Source organism: Rana temporaria, chromosome 6 (genome assembly GCF_905171775.1).
Source record: "Rana temporaria chromosome 6, aRanTem1.1, whole genome shotgun sequence".
Lineage (NCBI taxonomy): Eukaryota > Metazoa > Chordata > Amphibia > Anura > Ranidae > Rana > Rana temporaria.
The window spans coordinates 221,590,761-221,609,888 of NC_053494.1; the positions used below are offsets into that span (position 1 = coordinate 221,590,761).

Genomic DNA, 19,128 nt, shown 5'->3' on the forward strand with positions numbered 1-19,128 from the left:
CCGGCGCCCCCGCACCTCTGGCCACATGCGGTATTGCATGCCAAAGAAGCCAATGCAGAACAAATTATTTTCGTTTCCATTGACTTCTATGGGGAAACTCGCTTTGATATGTGAGTGCTTTGGATTACAAGCATTCTCCTGAAAAAGATTACGCTCGTAATCCAAGGTTCCACTGTATGCTCTTTTTTTTTTAACTGTGGTGGTGAAATCACCTCCTACAGCGCTGGAGTCGCTGATTTACGTATCGTGAAAGCAAACCCTGTTGCTGTCAAGATAAACAAATCAGTTCTGCAGCTGAACGGCATATCTGCAAAGCAAACAATGGTTAACAATAAAGCACAGTAACAGTTCAGTATAACAGTAGAATGACATACCTGCAAAGCAAACACGATAAAACACAGTAACAAAAAAAACATTACAGTATTGCATAAAATAGAGTGGAACAGTAAGAACAATAAAACGACAACTATTTTTGGCTTTTTTATTTTTATTTTTTGTTTAAAAAAAATACACTTTTTCTGTAACTATAAACGTTCCAGGTTCGGGTCTCTCAAAATGCGATGGACATCTAACACCTTTCGAGACCCTGTGTGATAGTGTGCCCTAGGACTGTGCCATGCTGTACCCTATTCTCATACTCCACTAGTGTGTGGTAGCGATGGAAACAGTCACCGATGAAGAGACCAGGTTGGTCAGGACAGAAGGGACAATAAAAGCGGGTGTCGCGCCTATATCTGCGTTTTCTACATAGTTAAATAGTAGGTGAGGTTGAAAAAAGACACAAGTCCACCAGTGGGGTAGATTCAGGTAGCAATTGCGTCTGCGTAACCATAGTTACGCAGCGCAATTGCTTACTTGCCCCGGCGTAACGAGTTCTCCTGATTCAGAGAGCTTGTTACGCCGACTACAGCCTAAGATATGCGTGGCATAAGGCTCTTATGCCCTCATATCTTAGGCTGCATTCTTACGTTGGCCGCTAGGTGGCGTTCCTGTTGTGGTCAGCGTATAGTATGCAAATTGCATACTAACGCCGATTCACAACGTTACGCGAGCCCTGCTTACGCAGTTTACGTCGTTTGCGTACGTCGGGTTTCGCGTAAGGCTGCACATGCTAAAAGCAGGGGCAGCCAATGCTAAGGATACCCGTCGTTCCCGCATCGCGAGGTTTGAAATTTACGTAGTTTGCGTAAGTGAATCGTGAATGGCGCTGGATGCCATTCACGTTCACTTTGAAGCAAATGACGTCCTTGCGACGTCATTTACCGCAATGCACGTCGGGAAAGTTTCCCGATGGAGCATGCGCTCTACGCTCGGCGCAGGAACGCGCCTAATTTAAATGATTCCCGCCCCCTACGGGATCATTTACATTAGTCGCCCTTACGCAGGGCATTTTTGAAGAGCGCCCACGCAAATTACGTGGCTACTGCTTCATGAATGAAGCGTAGCGCAAATAATTTGCGTAGGCGCAGGGTAAAAAGGGTACACTGCGCCTCCGTAAGGAGCGCGCAGCTGTACCTGAATCTACCCCAATGTGTGTGTGATTATATGTCAGTATTACATTGTATATCCCTGTATGTTGTGGTCATTTAGATGCTTATCTAATAGTTTCTTGAAACTATCAATGCCCCTCCCCTGCTGAGACCACCGCCTGTGGAAGGGAATTTCACATCCTTGCTGCTCTTACAGTAAAGAACCCTCAACTTAGTTAAACCTCTTTTCTTTAAATTTTAGTGAGTGGCCTCGTGTCTTGTTAAACTCCCTTCCGCAAAAAAAGTTTTCTCCCTGTTGTGGGGTCACCAGTCCGGTATTTGTGAAATCCTCTCCCCTCTCATCGTCTCTTCTCCAGAGAGAATAAGTTCAGAGCTCACAACCTTTCCTCATCACTAATATCCTCCAGACCCTTTATTAGCTTTGTTGTCCTTCTTTGTACTCGCTCCATTTCCAGTACATCCTTCCTGAGGACTGGTGCCCAGAACTGGACGGTATACTCCAGGTGTGGCCGGACCAGAGTCTTGTAGAGGGGAGAATTATCCTTTTATCTCTGGAGTTGATCCCCTTTTTAATGCCAATATTCTGTTAGCTTTGTTAGCAGCAGCTTGGCATTGTTGAGCCTCTCATCTACTAGGACCCCCAGGTCCTTTTCCATCCTAGATTCCCCAGAGCTCCTCCCTCCCCCATACCTGAGTTCCTCCCTCCCCATACCTGAGCTCCTCCCTCCCCCATACCTGAGCTCCTCCCTCCCCCATTGCTGAGCCTCTCATCTACTAGGACCCCCAGGTCCTTTTCCATCCTAGACTCCCCCAGAGCTCCTCCCTCCCCCATACCTGAGCTCCTCCCTCCCCCATTGCTGATCCTATTATCTACTAGGACCCCCAGGTCCTTTTCCATCGTAGATTCCCAAGAGGTTCTCCCCCAAGTGTATAGATTGCATTCGTATTTTTGTCACCCAAATGCATTATGTTACATTTTTCTACATTAAACCTCATTTGCCATGTAGTTGCCCCCCCCCCCCCCCCAATTATTTTTTACAGATCTTTTTGCAAGGATTCCACATCCTGCGGAGAAGTTATTGCCCTGCTAAGCTTAATATTGTCCGCAAATACAGAGATTGAACTGCTTACCCCTCCTCCAGGTCATTTATGAATAAATTATATAGGATTGGTCCCAGCACAGAACCCTGGAGGACCCCACTACCCACCCCAGACCATTCCGAGTACTCACCATTTATCACCACCCTCTGAACTCGCCCTTGTAGCCAGTTTTCAATCCATGTCCTCACCCTATGGTCCATGTCCTCACCCTATGGTCCATGTCCTCACCCTATGGTCCATGTCCTCACCCTATGGTCCATTTCCTCACCCTATGGTCCATGTACTCCCCCTATGGTCCATGTACTCTCCCCCTATGGTCCATGTACTTACCCTATGGTCCATGTACTCCCCCTATGGTCCATGTACTCTCCCCCTATGGTCCATGTACTTACCCTATGGTCCATGTACTCACCCTATGGTCCATGTATTCTCCCCCTATGGTCCATGTACTCACCCTATGGTCCATGTACTCACCCTATGGTCCATGTACTCACCCTATGGTCCATGTACTCACCCTATGGTCCATGTCCTCACCCTATGGTCCATGTCCTCACCCTATGGTCCAGGTACTCACCCTATGGTCCATGTACTCGCCCTATTGTCCATGTACTCCCCCTATGGTCCATGTACTCACCCTATTGTCCATGTACTCACCCTATGGTCCATGTACTCCCCCTATGGTCCATGTACTCCCCCTATGGTCCATGTACTCACCCTATTGTCCATGTACTCACCCTATGGTCCATGTACTCCCCCTATGGTCCATGTACTCCCCCTATGGTCCATGTACTCACCCTATGGTCCATGTACTCCCCCTATGGTCCATGTACTCTCCCCCTATAGTCCATGTACTCTCCCCCTTTGGTCCATGTACTCACCCTATGGTCCATGTACTCTCCCCCTATGGTCCATGTACTCCCCCTATGGTCCATGTACTCACCCTATGGTCCATGTACTCTCCCTATGGTCCATGTACTCACCCTATGGTCTATGTACTCCCCCTATGGTCCATGTACTCTCCCCCTATAGTCCATGTACTCTCCCCCTTTGGTCCATGCCAGCGGACCTTACTTTGTACAGTAAACGTTTATGGGGAACTGTATCAAATGCTTTTGCAAAATCCAGATACACCACGTCTACGGGCCTTCCTTTATCTAGATACACCACATTTATGGGCCTTCCTTTATCCAGATACACCGCGTCTACGGATCTTCCTTTATCTAGATACACCACATCTACGGGCCTTCCTTTATCTAGATACACCACGTCTACGGGCCTTGCTTTATCTAGATACACCACGTCTACAGGCCTTGCTTTATCTAGATACTACGGGCCAGATCCACAAAAACCTGACGTAACTTAAAAAATCCAATTTAAGTTACACTGCCTTAAAGTTTCTACCTAAGTGCCTGATCCACAAAGCACTTATCTAGAAATTTCAGGCTGTGTAACTAAAATTCCGCCGGCGCAAGGCGTTCCTATTCAAATGGGGCGAGTCCCATTTAAATGAGGCGCGCTCCCGCGCCGGCCGTACTGCGCATGCGCGCCGGCCGTACTGCGCATGCGCGAAGTTACGTTACGCCGAGTTTTGAGGATCGCGACGGCTTAAAGTTGCGTCGGGGAAAAAAAAAATGACAGCGGCATGCATTCCTGAGGGAGAACTCCATGCCAATTTTCAAAGAAAAAACCGGCATGGGTTCCCCCCCCAGGAGCATACCAGGCCCTTAGGTCTGGCATGGGTTGTAAGGAGACCCCCCCACGCCGAAAAATTGACGTAGGGGGTCCCCCTACAATCCATACCAGACCCGTATCCAAAGCACGCTACCCGGCCGGCCAGGAAGGGAGTGGGGACGAGCGAGCGCCCCCCCCCCCTCCTGAGCCGTGCCAGGCCGCGTGCCCTCAACATGGGGGGGTTGGGTGCTCTGGGGCAGGGGGGCGCACTGCGGGCCCCCCCCACCCCAGAGCACCCTGTCCCCATGTTGATGAGGACAGGACCTCTTCCCGACAACCCTTGCCATTGGTTGTCGGGGTCTGCGGGCGGAGGCTTATCGGAATCTGGGAGTCCCCTTTAATAAGGGGGCCCCCAGATACCGGCCCCCCACCCTAAGTGAATGGATATGGGGTACATCGTACCCCTATCCATTCACCTGGAGGCAACAAGTAAAAGTTAATAAACACACAACACAAGGCTTTTTAAAATATTTTATTATTCTGCTCCGGATGCCCCCCCTGTCTTCTTTATTAGCTCTATTACCAGGGGGGGCTTCTTCTTCCACTCTCCGGGGGTCTTCCGCTCTCCGGGGGTCTTCCGCTCTCCGGGGGTCTTCTCCGCTCTCCGGGGGGGGTTTCTTCTTCCGCTCTCCGGGGGGGGGCTTCTCCGGACTCCGGGGGGCTTCTTCCATCTTCTCCCCTCTTCCGCTCTTGACTCGGCGAACCCCGGTTCTTCTGCAGCTCTCCGGTGCCTTCTTCTTCAGCGCTGGCTGCCTGCTATGTTTGTGTGTTAGCTCGATTTCAAACAGGCAGCCGGCGCAGTCTTCTGTGGCGTCAGGGTCTTCTGGTCTTCTGGTCTTCCGATGTTGCCTCGTCGCCTGTTGTCGCTGTAATGATGGAAGCGCGCCTTGCATCCCATTTATATAGGCATCACCGTCCCATCATGCTCCGGTAGGTACCCACGTGGTGGGTGCCTACCCACGTGCACCCACCACGTGGGTACCTGCCGGAGCATGATGGGACGGTGATGCCTATATAAATGTGATGCAAGGCGCGCTTCCATCATAACAGCGACAACAGGCGACGAGACAACATCGGAAGAACAGAAGACCAGAAGACCCTGACGCCACAGAAGACCGCGCCGGCTGCCTGTTTGAAATCGAGCTAACACACAAACATAGCAGGCAGCCAGCGCTGAAGAAGAAGGCACCGGAGAGCTGCAGAAGAACCGGGGTTCGCCGAGTCAAGAGCGGAAGAGGGGAGAAGATGGAAGAAGCCCCCCGGAGTCCGGAGAAGCCTCCCCGGAGAGCGGAAGACCCCCGGAGAGCGGAGAAGACCCCCGGAGAGTGGAAGACCCCCGGAGAGCGGAGAAGACCCCTGGAGAGTGGAAGACCCCCGGAGAGCGGAGAAGACCCCCGGAGAGCGGAAGAAGAAGCCCCCCCTGCTAATTGAGCTAATAACGAAGACGGGGGGCGTCCGGAGCAGAATAATAAAATATTTTAAAAAGCCTTGTGTTGTGTGTTTATTAACTTTTACTTTTTGCCTCCAGGTGAATGGATAGGGGTACGATGTACCCCATATCCATTCACTTAGGGTGGGGGGCCGGTATCTGGGGGCCCCCTTATTAAAGGGGACTCCCAGATTCCGATAAGCCCCCGCCCGCAGACCCCGACAACCAATGGCAAGGGTTGTCGGGAAGAGGTCCTGTCCTCATCAACATGGGGACAGGGTGCTCTGGGGTGGGGGGGCCCGCAGTGCGCCCCCCTGCCCCAGAGCACCCAACCCCCCCATGTTGAGGGCACGCGGCCTGGCACGGCTCAGGAGGGGGGGGGGCGCTCGCTCGTCCCCACTCCCTTCCTGGCCGGCCGGGTAGCGTGCTTTGGATACGGGTCTGGTATGGATTGTAGGGGGACCCCCTACGTCAATTTTTCGGCGTGGGGGGGTCTCCTTACAACCCATACCAGACCTAAGGGCCTGGTATGCTCCTGGGGGGGAACCCATGCCGGTTTTGTTTTTTACAAATTGCCGTGGAGTTCTCCCTCGGGAAAGCATACCAAATGCCGTCGATGGAATGGGCCTTTACATGGTGTGACTAACTTTACACTTTGTAAAACGAGCCCTAATTTTACACTTGCAAAATAACACTTACGGCGCAAAAAAGAAGCTAGAAAGCTTTGTGGATCGCCTTAAGTGCTAATTTGCATACTAGCAAGGCATTTCGACTCGAAATGCCCCCAGCGGCGGATGCGGTACTGCATCCTAAAATTAGGCAGTGTAAATCAATTACACATGCCGGATCTTCTGTGTAACTTTGGAAAAAGCCTTTTGAGGATCGTTTCCAAAGTTACACACAGACTGAACAGCAGTTAAGTCGGAGTATCTCTTTTGAGGATCTGGCCCTACATGTCTACGGACCTTCCTTTATCTAGATACACCACGTCTACGGGCCTTCCTTTATCCAGATACACCACGTCTACGGGCCTTCCTTTATCTAGATACATCGCGTCTACGGGCCTTGCTTTATCTAGATACTCCATGTCTACGGGCCTTCCTTTATCTAGATACATCGCGTCTACGGGCCTTGCTTTATCTAGATACATCGCGTCTACGGGCCTTCCTTTATCCAGACACACCACGTCTACGGGCCTTCCTTTATCTAGATACATCGCGTCTACGGGCCTTGCTTTATCTAGATACTCCATGTCTACGGGCCTTCCTTTATCTAGATACACCACGTCTATGGGCCTTCCTTTATCTAGATACACCACATCTACGGGCCTTCCTTTATCTAGATACACCACTTCTACGGACCTTCCTTTATCTAGATACATCACGTCTACGGGCCCTCCTTTATCTAGATACACTACGTCTACAGGCCTTCCTTTATCCAGATACACCACGTCTACGGGCCTTCCTTTATCTAGATACACCACGTCTACGGGCCTTCCTTTATCTAGATACACCACGTCTACGGGCCTTCCTTTATCTAGATACATCGCGTCTACGGGCCTTGCTTTATCTAGATACTCCATGTCTACGGGCCTTGCTTTATCTAGAAACTCCATGTCTACGGGCCTTCCTTTATCTAGATACACCACGTCTATGGGCCTTCCTTTATCTAGATACACCACATCTACGGGCCTTCCTTTATCTAGATACACCACTTCTACGGACCTTCCTTTATCTAGATACATCACGTCTACGGGCCCTCCTTTATCTAGATACACCACGTCTACGGGCCTTCCTTTATCTAGATACATCGCGTCTACAGGCCTTCCTTTATCCAGATACACCACGTCTACGGGCCTTCCTTTATCCAGATACACCACGTCTACGGGCCTTCCTTTATCTAGATACATCGCGTCTACGGGCCTTGCTTTATCTAGATACTCCATGTCTACGGGCCTTCCTTTATCTAGATACATCGCGTCTACGGGCCTTGCTTTATCTAGATACATCGCGTCTACGGGCCTTCCTTTATCCAGATACACCACGTCTACGGGCCTTCCTTTATCTAGATACATCGCGTCTACGGGCCTTGCTTTATCTAGATACTCCATGTCTACGGGCCTTCCTTTATCTAGATACACCACGTCTATGGGCCTTCCTTTATCTAGATACACCACATCTACGGGCCTTCCTTTATCTAGATACACCACTTCTACGGACCTTCCTTTATCTAGATACATCACGTCTACGGGCCCTCCTTTATCTAGATACACTACGTCTACAGGCCTTCCTTTATCCAGATACACCACGTCTACGGGCCTTCCTTTATCTAGATACACCACGTCTACGGGCCTTGCTTTATCTAGAAACTACATGTCTACGGGCCTTCCTTTATCTAGATACACCACGTCTACGGGCCTTCCTTTATCCAGATACACCACGTCTACGGGCCTTCCTTTATCTAGATACATCGCGTCTACAGGCCTTCCTTTATCCAGATACACCACGTCTACGGGCCTTCCTTTATCTAGATACACCACGTCTACGGGCCTTGCTTTATCCAGATACACCATGTCTACGGGCCTTCCTTTATCTAGATACACCACGTCTACGGGCCTTGCTTTATCCAGATACACCACGTCTATGGGCCTTCCTTTACCTAGATACACCACGTCTACGGGCCTTCCTTTATCTAGATACACCACATCTACGGGCCTTCCTTTATCTAGATACACCACGTCTACGGGCCTTCCTTTATCCAGATACACCACGTCTACGGGCCTTCCTTTATCCAGATACACTACGTCTACAGGCCTTCCTTTATCCAGATACACCACGTCTACGGGCCTTCCTTTATCTAGATACACCACGTCTACGGGCCTTGCTTTATCTAGATACTACATGTCTACGGGCCCTCCTCTATCTAGATACATCGCGTCTACGGGCCTTCCGTTATGTAGATACATAGCGTCTACGGACCTTCCTTTATCTAGATATACCACGTCTATGGGCCTTCCTTTATCTAGATACACCACATCTACGGGCCTTCCTTTATCCAGATACACCACGCCTTCCTTTATCTAGATGGCAGCTCACCTCCTCATAGAAGGGTAATAGATTTGTTTGGCAAGAACGATTCCTCATGAATCCATGCTGATTCCTGCTAATGATACCGTTCTCATTACTAAAATCTTGTATATAGTCCCTTATCATCCCCTCCAAGAGCTTACATACTATTGATGTTAGGCTAACTGGTCTGTAGTTCCCAGGGTTATGTCTCGGCCCTTTTGTAAATATTGGTGCTACATTGGCTTTTCTCCAATCAGCTGGTACCATTCCAGTGAGGGCCTTCTATTATCTAGATGGCAGCTCACCTCCTCATCATAGAAGGGTAATAGATTGGTTTGGCAAGAACGATTCTTCATGAATCCATGCTGATTACTGCTAATGATACCGTTCTCATTACTAAAATCTTGTATATAGTCCCTTATCATCCCCTTCAAGAGCTTACATACTATTGATGTTAGGCTAACTGGTCTGTAGTTCCCAGGGTTATGTCTCGGCCCTTTTTTAAATATTGGTGCTACATTGGCTTTTCTCCAATCAGCTGGTACCGTACCAGTGAGGGCCTTCTATTATCTAGATGGCAGCTCACCTCCTCATCATAGAAGGGTAATAGATTGGTTTGGCAAGAATGATTCTTCATGAATCCATGCTGATTACTGCTAATAATACCGTTCTCATTACTAAAATCTTGTATATAGTCCCTTATCATGCACTGGTCCAAATCATTTGGTGGAGGGGGGATTATGGTGTGGGGGGGAGGGGGGATCATGGTGTGGGTGGAGGGGGGGGATTATGGTGTGGGGTTGTTTTTCAGGGGTTGGGTTTGACCCCTTAGTCCCAGTGAAGGGAACTCTTAAGTCTTAACGTACCAAGACATTTTGGACTATTTCATGCTTCCAACTTTGAGTTTGGGGACGGCCCCTTTCCTGTTCCAACATGACTGCCCACCAGTGCACAAAGCAATGTCCATAAAGACATGGATGAGCGAGTTTGGGGTGGAGGAACTTGACTGACCTGCACAGAGTCCTGACCTCAACCCGATAGAACACCTTTGGGATGAATACAAGTGGAGACTGCGAGCCAGGCCTTCTCCTCCAACATCAATGCCTTACCTCACAAATGCTCTTCTGGAAGAATAGTTAAACATTCCCATAGACACCCTCCTAAACCTTGTAAACAGCCTTCCCAGAAGAGGTGAAGCTGTTATAGCTGCAAAGGGGGCGGGGCCAACTCAATATTGAACCTTACGGACTAAGACTGGGGGGTCATTAAAGTTAAAGGCAGGCGTCCCAATACTTTTGGTATTATAGTGTGTATCCAAATGACAGGGAGGGGGCAGAAGGTGGGGATTGGGGAAAATACTTTAGAGCCATCTGCAGCAACATTAATGAACTTATATGGGCTGCTCCTGTGCAGAAATCAACAACAAAATCACTTTTATTCTTCAGCAGGTGTGAGCGGGGGAAGGGTTGTGACCTATAAAACGTCAGGAATCTAAAAAAAGTACGTAAAATCGCAGCGAACGCCGCCCTGCCACACCCTGTCATGAATGTCGCTGAGCCCCGGGCAGTTTTTATTTCTCTAATAAGCTGTTTAAGGTGACAGAATTCAATCACTAAACTCTCATAGAAGGTTCATGTCATTGCAAGAGCGGGGGCGGACTGACAACTCATAGGGCCCCCGGGCAATAGAAGATCATGGGGCCCCTGTGTGAGGACACAGGGGGACTCTGTGGGGGGGGGGGGCCGTGGAGGGGAGGGGGACACAGGAGGACGCTGTGGGGGGGGACAGGGGAACGCGGTGGGGGAGGACACAGGGGGATGCCATGGGGGACACAGGAGGATGCCGTGGGGGGGACACAGGGGGATGCCATGGGGGAGACACAGGAGAACGCTGTGGGGGGGAGGACACAGAGGGATGCCATGGGGGGGACACAGGAGGACACTGTGGGGGGAGGACGCCATGGGGGGGGGGGCCAGAGAATGCTGTGGGGGGAGGACACAGGGGGATGCCATAGGGAGGAGGACACAGGGGGGTGCCATGGGGGGGAGGACACAGGGGATGCCATGGGGGGGGGGACACAGGAGGATGCTGTGGGGGGAGGACACAGGTGGATGCCATGGGGGGGAAACAGGAGGACGCTGTGGAGGAAGGACACAGGGGATGCCATGGGGGGGGGACACAGGAGGATGCTGTGGGGGGGAGGACACAGGTGGATGACATGGGGGGGACACAGGGGGATGCCATGGGGGGGACACAGGAGGATGCTGTGGGGGGAGGACACAGGGGGATGCCATGGGGGGACACAGGAGGATGCTGTGTGGAGGGTGGGACACAGGGAGATGCCATGGGGGGGACACAGGAGGACGCTGTGGAGGGAGGACACAGGGGGATGCCATGGGGGGGGGCACAGGAGGACGCCGTGGAGGGAGGACACAGGGATGCCATGGGGGGGGCACAGGAGGACGCCGTGGAGGGAGGACACAGGGATGCCATGGGGGGGGGGGGCACAGGAGGATGCCGTGGAGGGAGGACACAGGGATGCCATGGGGGGGGCACAGGAGGACGCCGTGGAGGGAGGACACAGGGATGCCATGGGGGGGGGCACAGGAGGACGCCGTGGAAGGAGGACACAGGGATGCCATGGGGGGGGGGGCACAGGAGGACGCCGTGGAGGGAGGACACAGGGGTATGCCATGGGGGGGGGGCACAGGAGGACGCCGTGAAGGGAGGACACAGGGATGACATGGGGGGGGGGGCACAGGAGGACGCCATAGAGGGAGGACACAGGGATGCCATGGGGAGACCCAGGAATCCTCTCCCCCCTCTATCATCACTCCTCCATGTGACAGTCCTCACATCATCAGCCAGCTCTAGCAATGCAATGTCCCCTGACCCCCCTCCTGTCTACACTGGAGCCGAGGAGGAGGGGGGTCAGTAGCACGGCGTGGTGTGCATGCTGTCCTGTTGGGGCACGGAGCAAACCCGGAGCGAACACGGAGCAAACCAAATATCCCATAATAATACACAGAGCACACCAAATATCCCATAATAATACACAGAGCAAACCGAATATCCCATAATAATACACAGAGCAAACCAAATATCCCATAATAATACACAGAGCAAACCAAATATCATGGATGGGCCCTCAGGATTTACATTTATCTTTATTTGTTACTTTCTGTGTCTCATAATTTGTTGCTTTTTATTTCTTTATCTGTAAATTGAAACTTCAGAAGAAACAATCTTTGTATTTCCTCTTTCTGAGGATGGAGGAGGAATTTCTGTACTAATATTAAGCTACTCCTCCCCCTGTCCAATCATCCCTGAGAGAGGAGACCCCCCCCAATCCACACTATGGGACCCCCCCCCAATGCACACTGTGGGGGACCCCCCCCCACAATGTACACTGTGGGGGACCCCTAATGTACACTATGGGACCCCTCCTAATGCACACTATGGGACCCCCCCAATGCACACTATGGGACCCCCCCAATGTAAACTATGGGACCCCCCACACTATGGGACCCCCCCCCCCAATGCACACTATCGGACCCCCCCAATGCACACTATGGGACCCCCTAATGTACACTATGGGACCCCTCCTAATGCACACTATGGGACCCCCCCAATGCACACTATGGGACCCCCCCCCAATGCACACTATGGGACCCCCCCCAATGTACACTATGGGACCCCCCCAATGCACACTATGGGACCCCCCACACTATGGGACCCCACCCCCCCAATGCACACTATGGGACCCCCCCTCAATGTACACTATGGGACCCCCCCAATGCACACTATGGGACCCCCCTAATGCACACTATGGGACCCCTCCTAATGCACACTATGGGACCCCCCCAATGCACACTATCGGACCCCCCCAATGCACACTATGGGACCCCCCCTCATTGTACACTATGGGACCCCCCAATGCACACTATGGGACCCCCCCCAATGCACACTATGGGAGCCCCCCTCAATGTACACTATGGGACCCCCCACAATGTACACTATTGGACCCCAACACAATGTACACTATGGGACCCCCCACAATGCACACTATGGGACCCCCAAAATGCACACTGTGGGACCCCCCCCCCACAATGCACACGATGGGACCCCCCCCCACAATGCACACGATGGGATCCTCCCAATGCACACGATGGGACCCCCCAATGTACAATATGGAACAGCAAATTCCATGAATCCTTCATAGAAAGTCAATGCAGATTGTGGGACATTTCCAGGAACTCCCCGCCGGAGGGGGAAAGTCATGTGATCTGCAGTAATAGAAAGTGAAACTATCTGTAGAGTTTCTTTTATCATAAATATTTCCTCCTCGCCCAGAAAACCACCGACCTTCACTCCCCGCCGGGCTGTACCACCGCGCCTTCCACAAACCGACCCTCACTAGATGTCATCGCCATGGGGGACAGCAAGTACCTGCACCCTGTGGCCCTAACCTGGAGCCAGGGGCCACAAAAACTGAAGAAGCTGAAAAATAAACTGCAGCTGTATTTCGGGAGTAAGAGCAAATCAGACGGAGGAGAGTGCGAGATCCGAGACCCCGACTGCACCCGGGGGTACATCCTCATACACTACAAGGAGGAGACAGGTAGGTACTGGGGGGGGGCATTATAATCTACTACTAGAAGGGGGCAGGTAAGTACTGAGGACTGGAGGAGATCCTCATACACTACAAGGAGGAGGGAGGTAAGTACTGAGGACTGGAGGGGAGATCCTCATACACTACAAGGAGGAGGGAGGTAAGTACTGAGGACTGGAGGGGAGATCCTCATACACTACAAGGAGGAGGGAGGTAAGTACTGAGGACTGGAGGAGATCCTCATACACTACAAGGAGGAGGGAGGTAAGTACTGAGGACTGGAGGGGGATCCTCATACACTACAAGGAGGAGGGAGGTAAGTACTGAGGACTGGAGGGGAGATCCTCATACACTACAAGGAGGAGGGAGGTAAGTACTGAGGACTGGAGAGTGATCCTCATACACTACAAGGAGGAGGGAGGTAAATACTGAGGACTGGAGGGGATCCTCATACACTACAAGGAGGAGGGAGGTAAGTACTGAGGACTGGAGGAGATCCTCATACACTACAAGGAGGAGGGAGGTAAGTACTGAGGACTGGAGGGGGTCCTCATACACTACAAGGAGGAGGGAGGAAAGTACTGAGGACTGGAGGAGATCCTCATACACTACAAGGAGGAGGGAGGTAAGTACTGAGGACTGGAGGGGGATCCTCATACACTACAAGGAGGAGGGAGGTAAGTACTGAGGACTGGAGGGGGATCCTCATACACTACAAGGAGGAGGGAGGTAAGTACTGAGGACTGGAGGGGGATCCTCATACACTACAAGGAGGAGGGAGGTAAGTACTGAGGACTGGGGGGAGATCCTCATACACTACAAGGAGGAGGGAGGTAAGTACTGAGGACTGGAGGGGAGATCCTCATACACTACAAGGAGGAGGGAGGTAAGTACTGAGGACTGGAGAGTGATCCTCATACACTACAAGGAGGAGGGAGGTAAATACTGAGGACTGGAGGGGATCCTCATACACTACAAGGAGGAGGGAGGTAAGTACTGAGGACTGGAGGAGATCCTCATACACTACAAGGAGGAGGGAGGTAAGTACTGAGGACTGGAGGGGGTCCTCATACACTACAAGGAGGAGGGAGGTAAGTACTGAGGACTGGAGGGGGATCCTCATACACTACAAGGAGGAGGGAGGTAAGTACTGAGGACTGGAGGGAGATCCCCATACACTACAAGGAGGAGGGAGGTAAGTACTGAGGACAGGAGGGGATCCTCATACACTACAAGGAGGAGGGAGGTAAGTACTGAGGACAGGAGGGGATCCTCATACACTACAAGGAGGAGGGAGGTAAGTACTGAGGACTTGAGGGGGATCCTCATACACTACAAGGAGGAGGGAGGTAAGTACTGAGGACTGGAGGGGGTCCTCATACACTACAAGGAGGAGGGAGGTAAGTACTGAGGACTGGAGGGGATCCTCATACACTACAAGGAGGAGGGAGGTAAGTACTGAGGACTGGAGGGGGATCCTCATACACTACAAGGAGGAGGGAGGTAAGTAAAAGTAATCCTGAATGCTGACATGTTTCCCCCCCTGGGGGACAGAATTATCTGGATGGTAGAATAGAATACACAATAATCTGTAATCTTCTCTATCACAGCACGGGATCGGGTTCTGCAGAGGAAAACTCATGAACTGAAATTACCGGATGGAACGACATTACAGCTGGAAGTCCGATTACCGGAAGACATACGGAGGAGAGAGACCCCCCCACCCCCACAGGACAAGGCTGGGGTAAGTGTTGGGGTACAGAGAAGGGGGAAATCGGTTCCTTTAATCTCGTGCATTGTGGGGTTCACTTACCTTTTCCTTCCATTTCCCTTCTAAATGTTTTTTTTTTCTTTGTCTGAATATCTCACTTCCTGTTCCTCCTCAGTAAGCTGTTCTGGCAGACTAACCCCCCGGCCAGAAAGTCTCGGATGATGGGGGGAAGCTTACAGAGGAGGAACAGGAAGTGAGAAATTCAGACAAAGAAAACATTTTTTTAGAAGGGAACAGTGGCGGTGCGTCTATAGAGGGCGCCGGAGCGCCGCCCCCTCTTGCTCTCGCACCGCCACTGATTCCGGAGCGCCGCCCCCTCTCGCACCGCCACTGATTCCGGAGCGCCGCCCCCTCTCGCTCGCGCACCGCCACTGATTAGAACACAAATAGGTAGATTCAGTAAGAGTTAGGTCGGCGTATCAGTAGATAAGCCGACCTAACTCTGAATCTACGCCGGCGTTTGTTTAAGCGTATTCTCTAACAGAGATACACTTAAACATAACTAAGATACGACGGCTTGCGCCATTCTATCTTAGATTGCTATATTGAGGCTGGCCGCTAGGTGGCGCTTCCATTGCGGTCGGCGTAGAATATGTAAATTAGTAGATACGCCGATTCACGAACGTACGCCCGGCCGCCGCAGTACATTTACGCCGTTTCCGTAAGCCATTATCAGGCCTAAAGTTATTCCATCTATTAGTTGGAATAGTAATGTTAAAGTATGGCCGCCGTTCTCGCTTCGAGATTCACAATTTTTACGTCGTTTGCGTAAGTCGTCCGCGAATATCGATCTACGTCGTTTACGTCCACGTCTAAATCAATAGGCCCGTGCGGCGTACTTAGCCGCAATGCACGCTGGGAAATGTAGGCGCCCGGCGCATGCGCAGTAAAAAAAAACGTCAAAAACGTAAGGTCAAGCCCCATTATCATAAAACACGCCCCCCTTACACACATTTGAATTAGGCGCCCTTACGCCCGCCCCGCTTTAGGCTACGCCGCCGTAACTTAGCAGGCAAGTACATTGTGAATCATGTACTTGCCTCGCTAACTTACGGCGGCGTAGCCTAAACTTACGCCGCCGTAAGTGTAGGCACATCTACCTGAATCTACCTAAAAGTTTCATGCAGTTTTTTGGTTACCGGTAACCTGATTGGCTGAAGCGCCATCGAGGGTGGGAGAAGACATCAAGGGACGTGGAAGGAGGATGGCCGACCCCAGAAAGGTAAGTGCCGGGCGGGGGGAGGAGCATTTTACAGGGCACAGCGGCGACAATTGGCACAGTGACTGGCGACAATGGTCACAGTGACAGTGGCATCAATTGGCACAGTGGCAACAATGGGCACAGTGGCGACAATTAAAGGGCACAGTGGCATCAATTGGCACAGTGGCGACAATTAAAGGGCACAGTGGCATCAATTGGCACAGTGGCGACAATTAAAGGGCACAGTGGCGACAATTGGCACAGTGACTGGCAACAATGGGCACAGTGACAGTGGCATCAATTGGCACAGTGGCGACAATGGGCACAGTGGCGACAATTAAAGGGCACAGTGACGACAATAAAAGGGCACAGTGGCGACAATTGGCACAGTTGCCGACAATTGATGGGCACAGTGGCTGCGTTTGATGGCATGGCACAGTGGCTGCGTTTGATGGCACAGTGGTGACAATTGATGGCACAGTGGCTGCGTTTGATGGCATGGCACAATGGTGACAATTGATGGGCACAGTGGCTGCGTTTGACGGCATGGCACAGTGGCTGTGTTTGACATGGCACAGTGGTGACAATTGATGGCACAGTGGCTGTGTTTCATGGCATGGCACAGTGGCGACAATTGATGGGCACAGTGGCTGTGTTTGATGGCATGGCACAGTGGCTGCGTTTGACATGGCACAGTGGTGACAATTGATGGCACAGTGGCTGCGTTTGATGGCATGGCACAGTGGCAACAATTGATGGGCACAGTGTCTGCGTTTGATGGCATGGCACAATGGTGATAATTGATGGCACAGTGGCTGCGTTTGATGGCATGGCACAGTGGTGACAATTGATGGCACAGTGGCTGCGTTTGATGGGCACAGTGAGGCTGCAATTGTTTTTTTTTTTCATTTGCGCCCCCCCCCCCCAAAAAAAAAAAAATTGCGCACCAGCCGCCACTGGAAGGGAAATGGAAGGAAAAGGTAAGTGACCCAACAATGCACGAGATTAAAGGAACCAATTTGGAAAATAAAAGACAAACCATTACAACCCCTTAAGGTCCTCAGTGGGTGGGCTGTAGACCCCAACCCCCACAGGAGTGCAATCTTAAATTCAAATAAAAATATATTGGACCCCTGAGGAGGCTCCAGGTTTTAGAAATAAAACGAGAAATTTACAGAAATGTGAAGATTTTTTTTGTTTTTTTCAGGATTGTAAATCCGAGAAGAGACAGAAACTCTCAGGTAACTGAACAATGTGGAGTGAACTGCAATATATAATGAAAAGTATTTATACCGGGGATTCCAGCCTTCCTCTACCAGGGTTCCTACAGAGGTTGCTAGGGGTGATGACGGGGCCCCCTAGTGGCATGGGGCCCACGGGGGAACTGCCCGAGTGCCCGAATGGTCAGTCCGCCCCTGATGGGGACGTACTAAACTGCATATTGGGATGATGGGATTATTGGCTGCAATACTCAGAACTCTCACTAGATGTCAGTGTACTTTATACACATTTATATGGTAAGGACTCTGTTGTTGTTTCTCAAAATATGTTATTTTTTCCTGCAGTGATTGATACAATGTTGCAAGAAGCAGTTGCTAATATTTAACTGTTCACTTGCTGATATATATATATATATGCAGCTGTATAACAGGATCATAGTAAATTATACAGAAGTAATGGGAAGTTACATTTGGCCTGTTTTTGATGGGGATATGGGTAGAATTATTATCATCCCAATATGCAGTTTCGTACGTCCCAATTATATGGGAAGTTTGGGCCAGATCCACAAATATCTTGCGTAACTTAAGTCTTCCGATTTAAGTTACACCGCCGCAAAATTTCTACCTAAGTGCCCGATCCACAAAGCACTTACCTTGAAATTTGCGGCGGTGTAACTTAAATGTGTCCGGCGCAAGGCGTGCCGAATCTAATGGGGCGAGTCCCATTTAAATTAGGCGCGCTCCCGCGCCGGACGTACTGCACATGCTCCGTCGGGGTAACTTACCCGACGTGCATTGCGCTAACAGACGTCGCTCCGATGTCATTTGCTTTAACGTTAACGTAAATGGCGTCCAGCGCCATTCACGGACGCTTTACGCAAACGACGTAGATTTTAAAATTTCGACGCGGGAACGACGGCCATACTTAATAGGGCTTAGTCAAATAGGACTTAGCCCTATTTTTACATGGCGTAACTCGACGTAAACGACGTAGATTTAGCGCGACGGGTTCGTCGGAACGTTCGTGGATCGCTGTAAGTGTTCATTTGCATATTCTAGGCCGGCCGCAATGGCCTCGCCACCTAGCGGCCGGCCTAGAATTGCATCCTTAAGATCCGACAGTGTAATTCAATTACACATGTCGGATCTTCTGCCTATCTATGGTAAACTGATTCTGTGGATCAGTTCCATAGATAGAAACAGGGATACGACGGCGTATCAGTAGATACGCCGGCGTATCCCTTTTGTGGATAACCCCCTATATGACTAATTATGGGCACTAAAAATATAAAAAATAATGTTGTGTTTCATAGAACTGTCTGCCAATAAATGGTTGACCACCCATCTTGTGCACCACTTATCTAGGGTGTAGAGGGGTCAGAGTGCTGGGGGGGATATCTGGGGTGTAGAGGGGTCAGAGTGCTGGGGGGATATCTGGGGTGTAGAGGGGTCAGAGTGCTGGGGGGATATCTGGGGTGTAGAGGGGTCAGAGTGCTGGGGGGATA

At 51.0% G+C, this 19,128-nt stretch overlaps 1 protein-coding gene across 1 annotated transcript in view; it reads left to right on the forward strand.

The window, feature by feature from the left end:
* The first annotated feature begins 13,139 nt into the window (after positions 1-13,139).
* The window catches only part of LOC120944290 (protein mono-ADP-ribosyltransferase PARP14-like), a 77,041-nt gene continuing 71,052 nt past the window's right edge, over positions 13,140-19,128 (forward strand). The window contains exons 1-3 of the mRNA XM_040358315.1: positions 13,140-13,440; positions 15,042-15,175; positions 17,611-17,644. Of these exons, the coding sequence (XP_040214249.1) occupies positions 13,251-13,440; positions 15,042-15,175; positions 17,611-17,644 (358 nt within the window). The 5' untranslated portion in view covers positions 13,140-13,250. The remainder of the gene's footprint in view (positions 13,441-15,041; positions 15,176-17,610; positions 17,645-19,128) is intronic.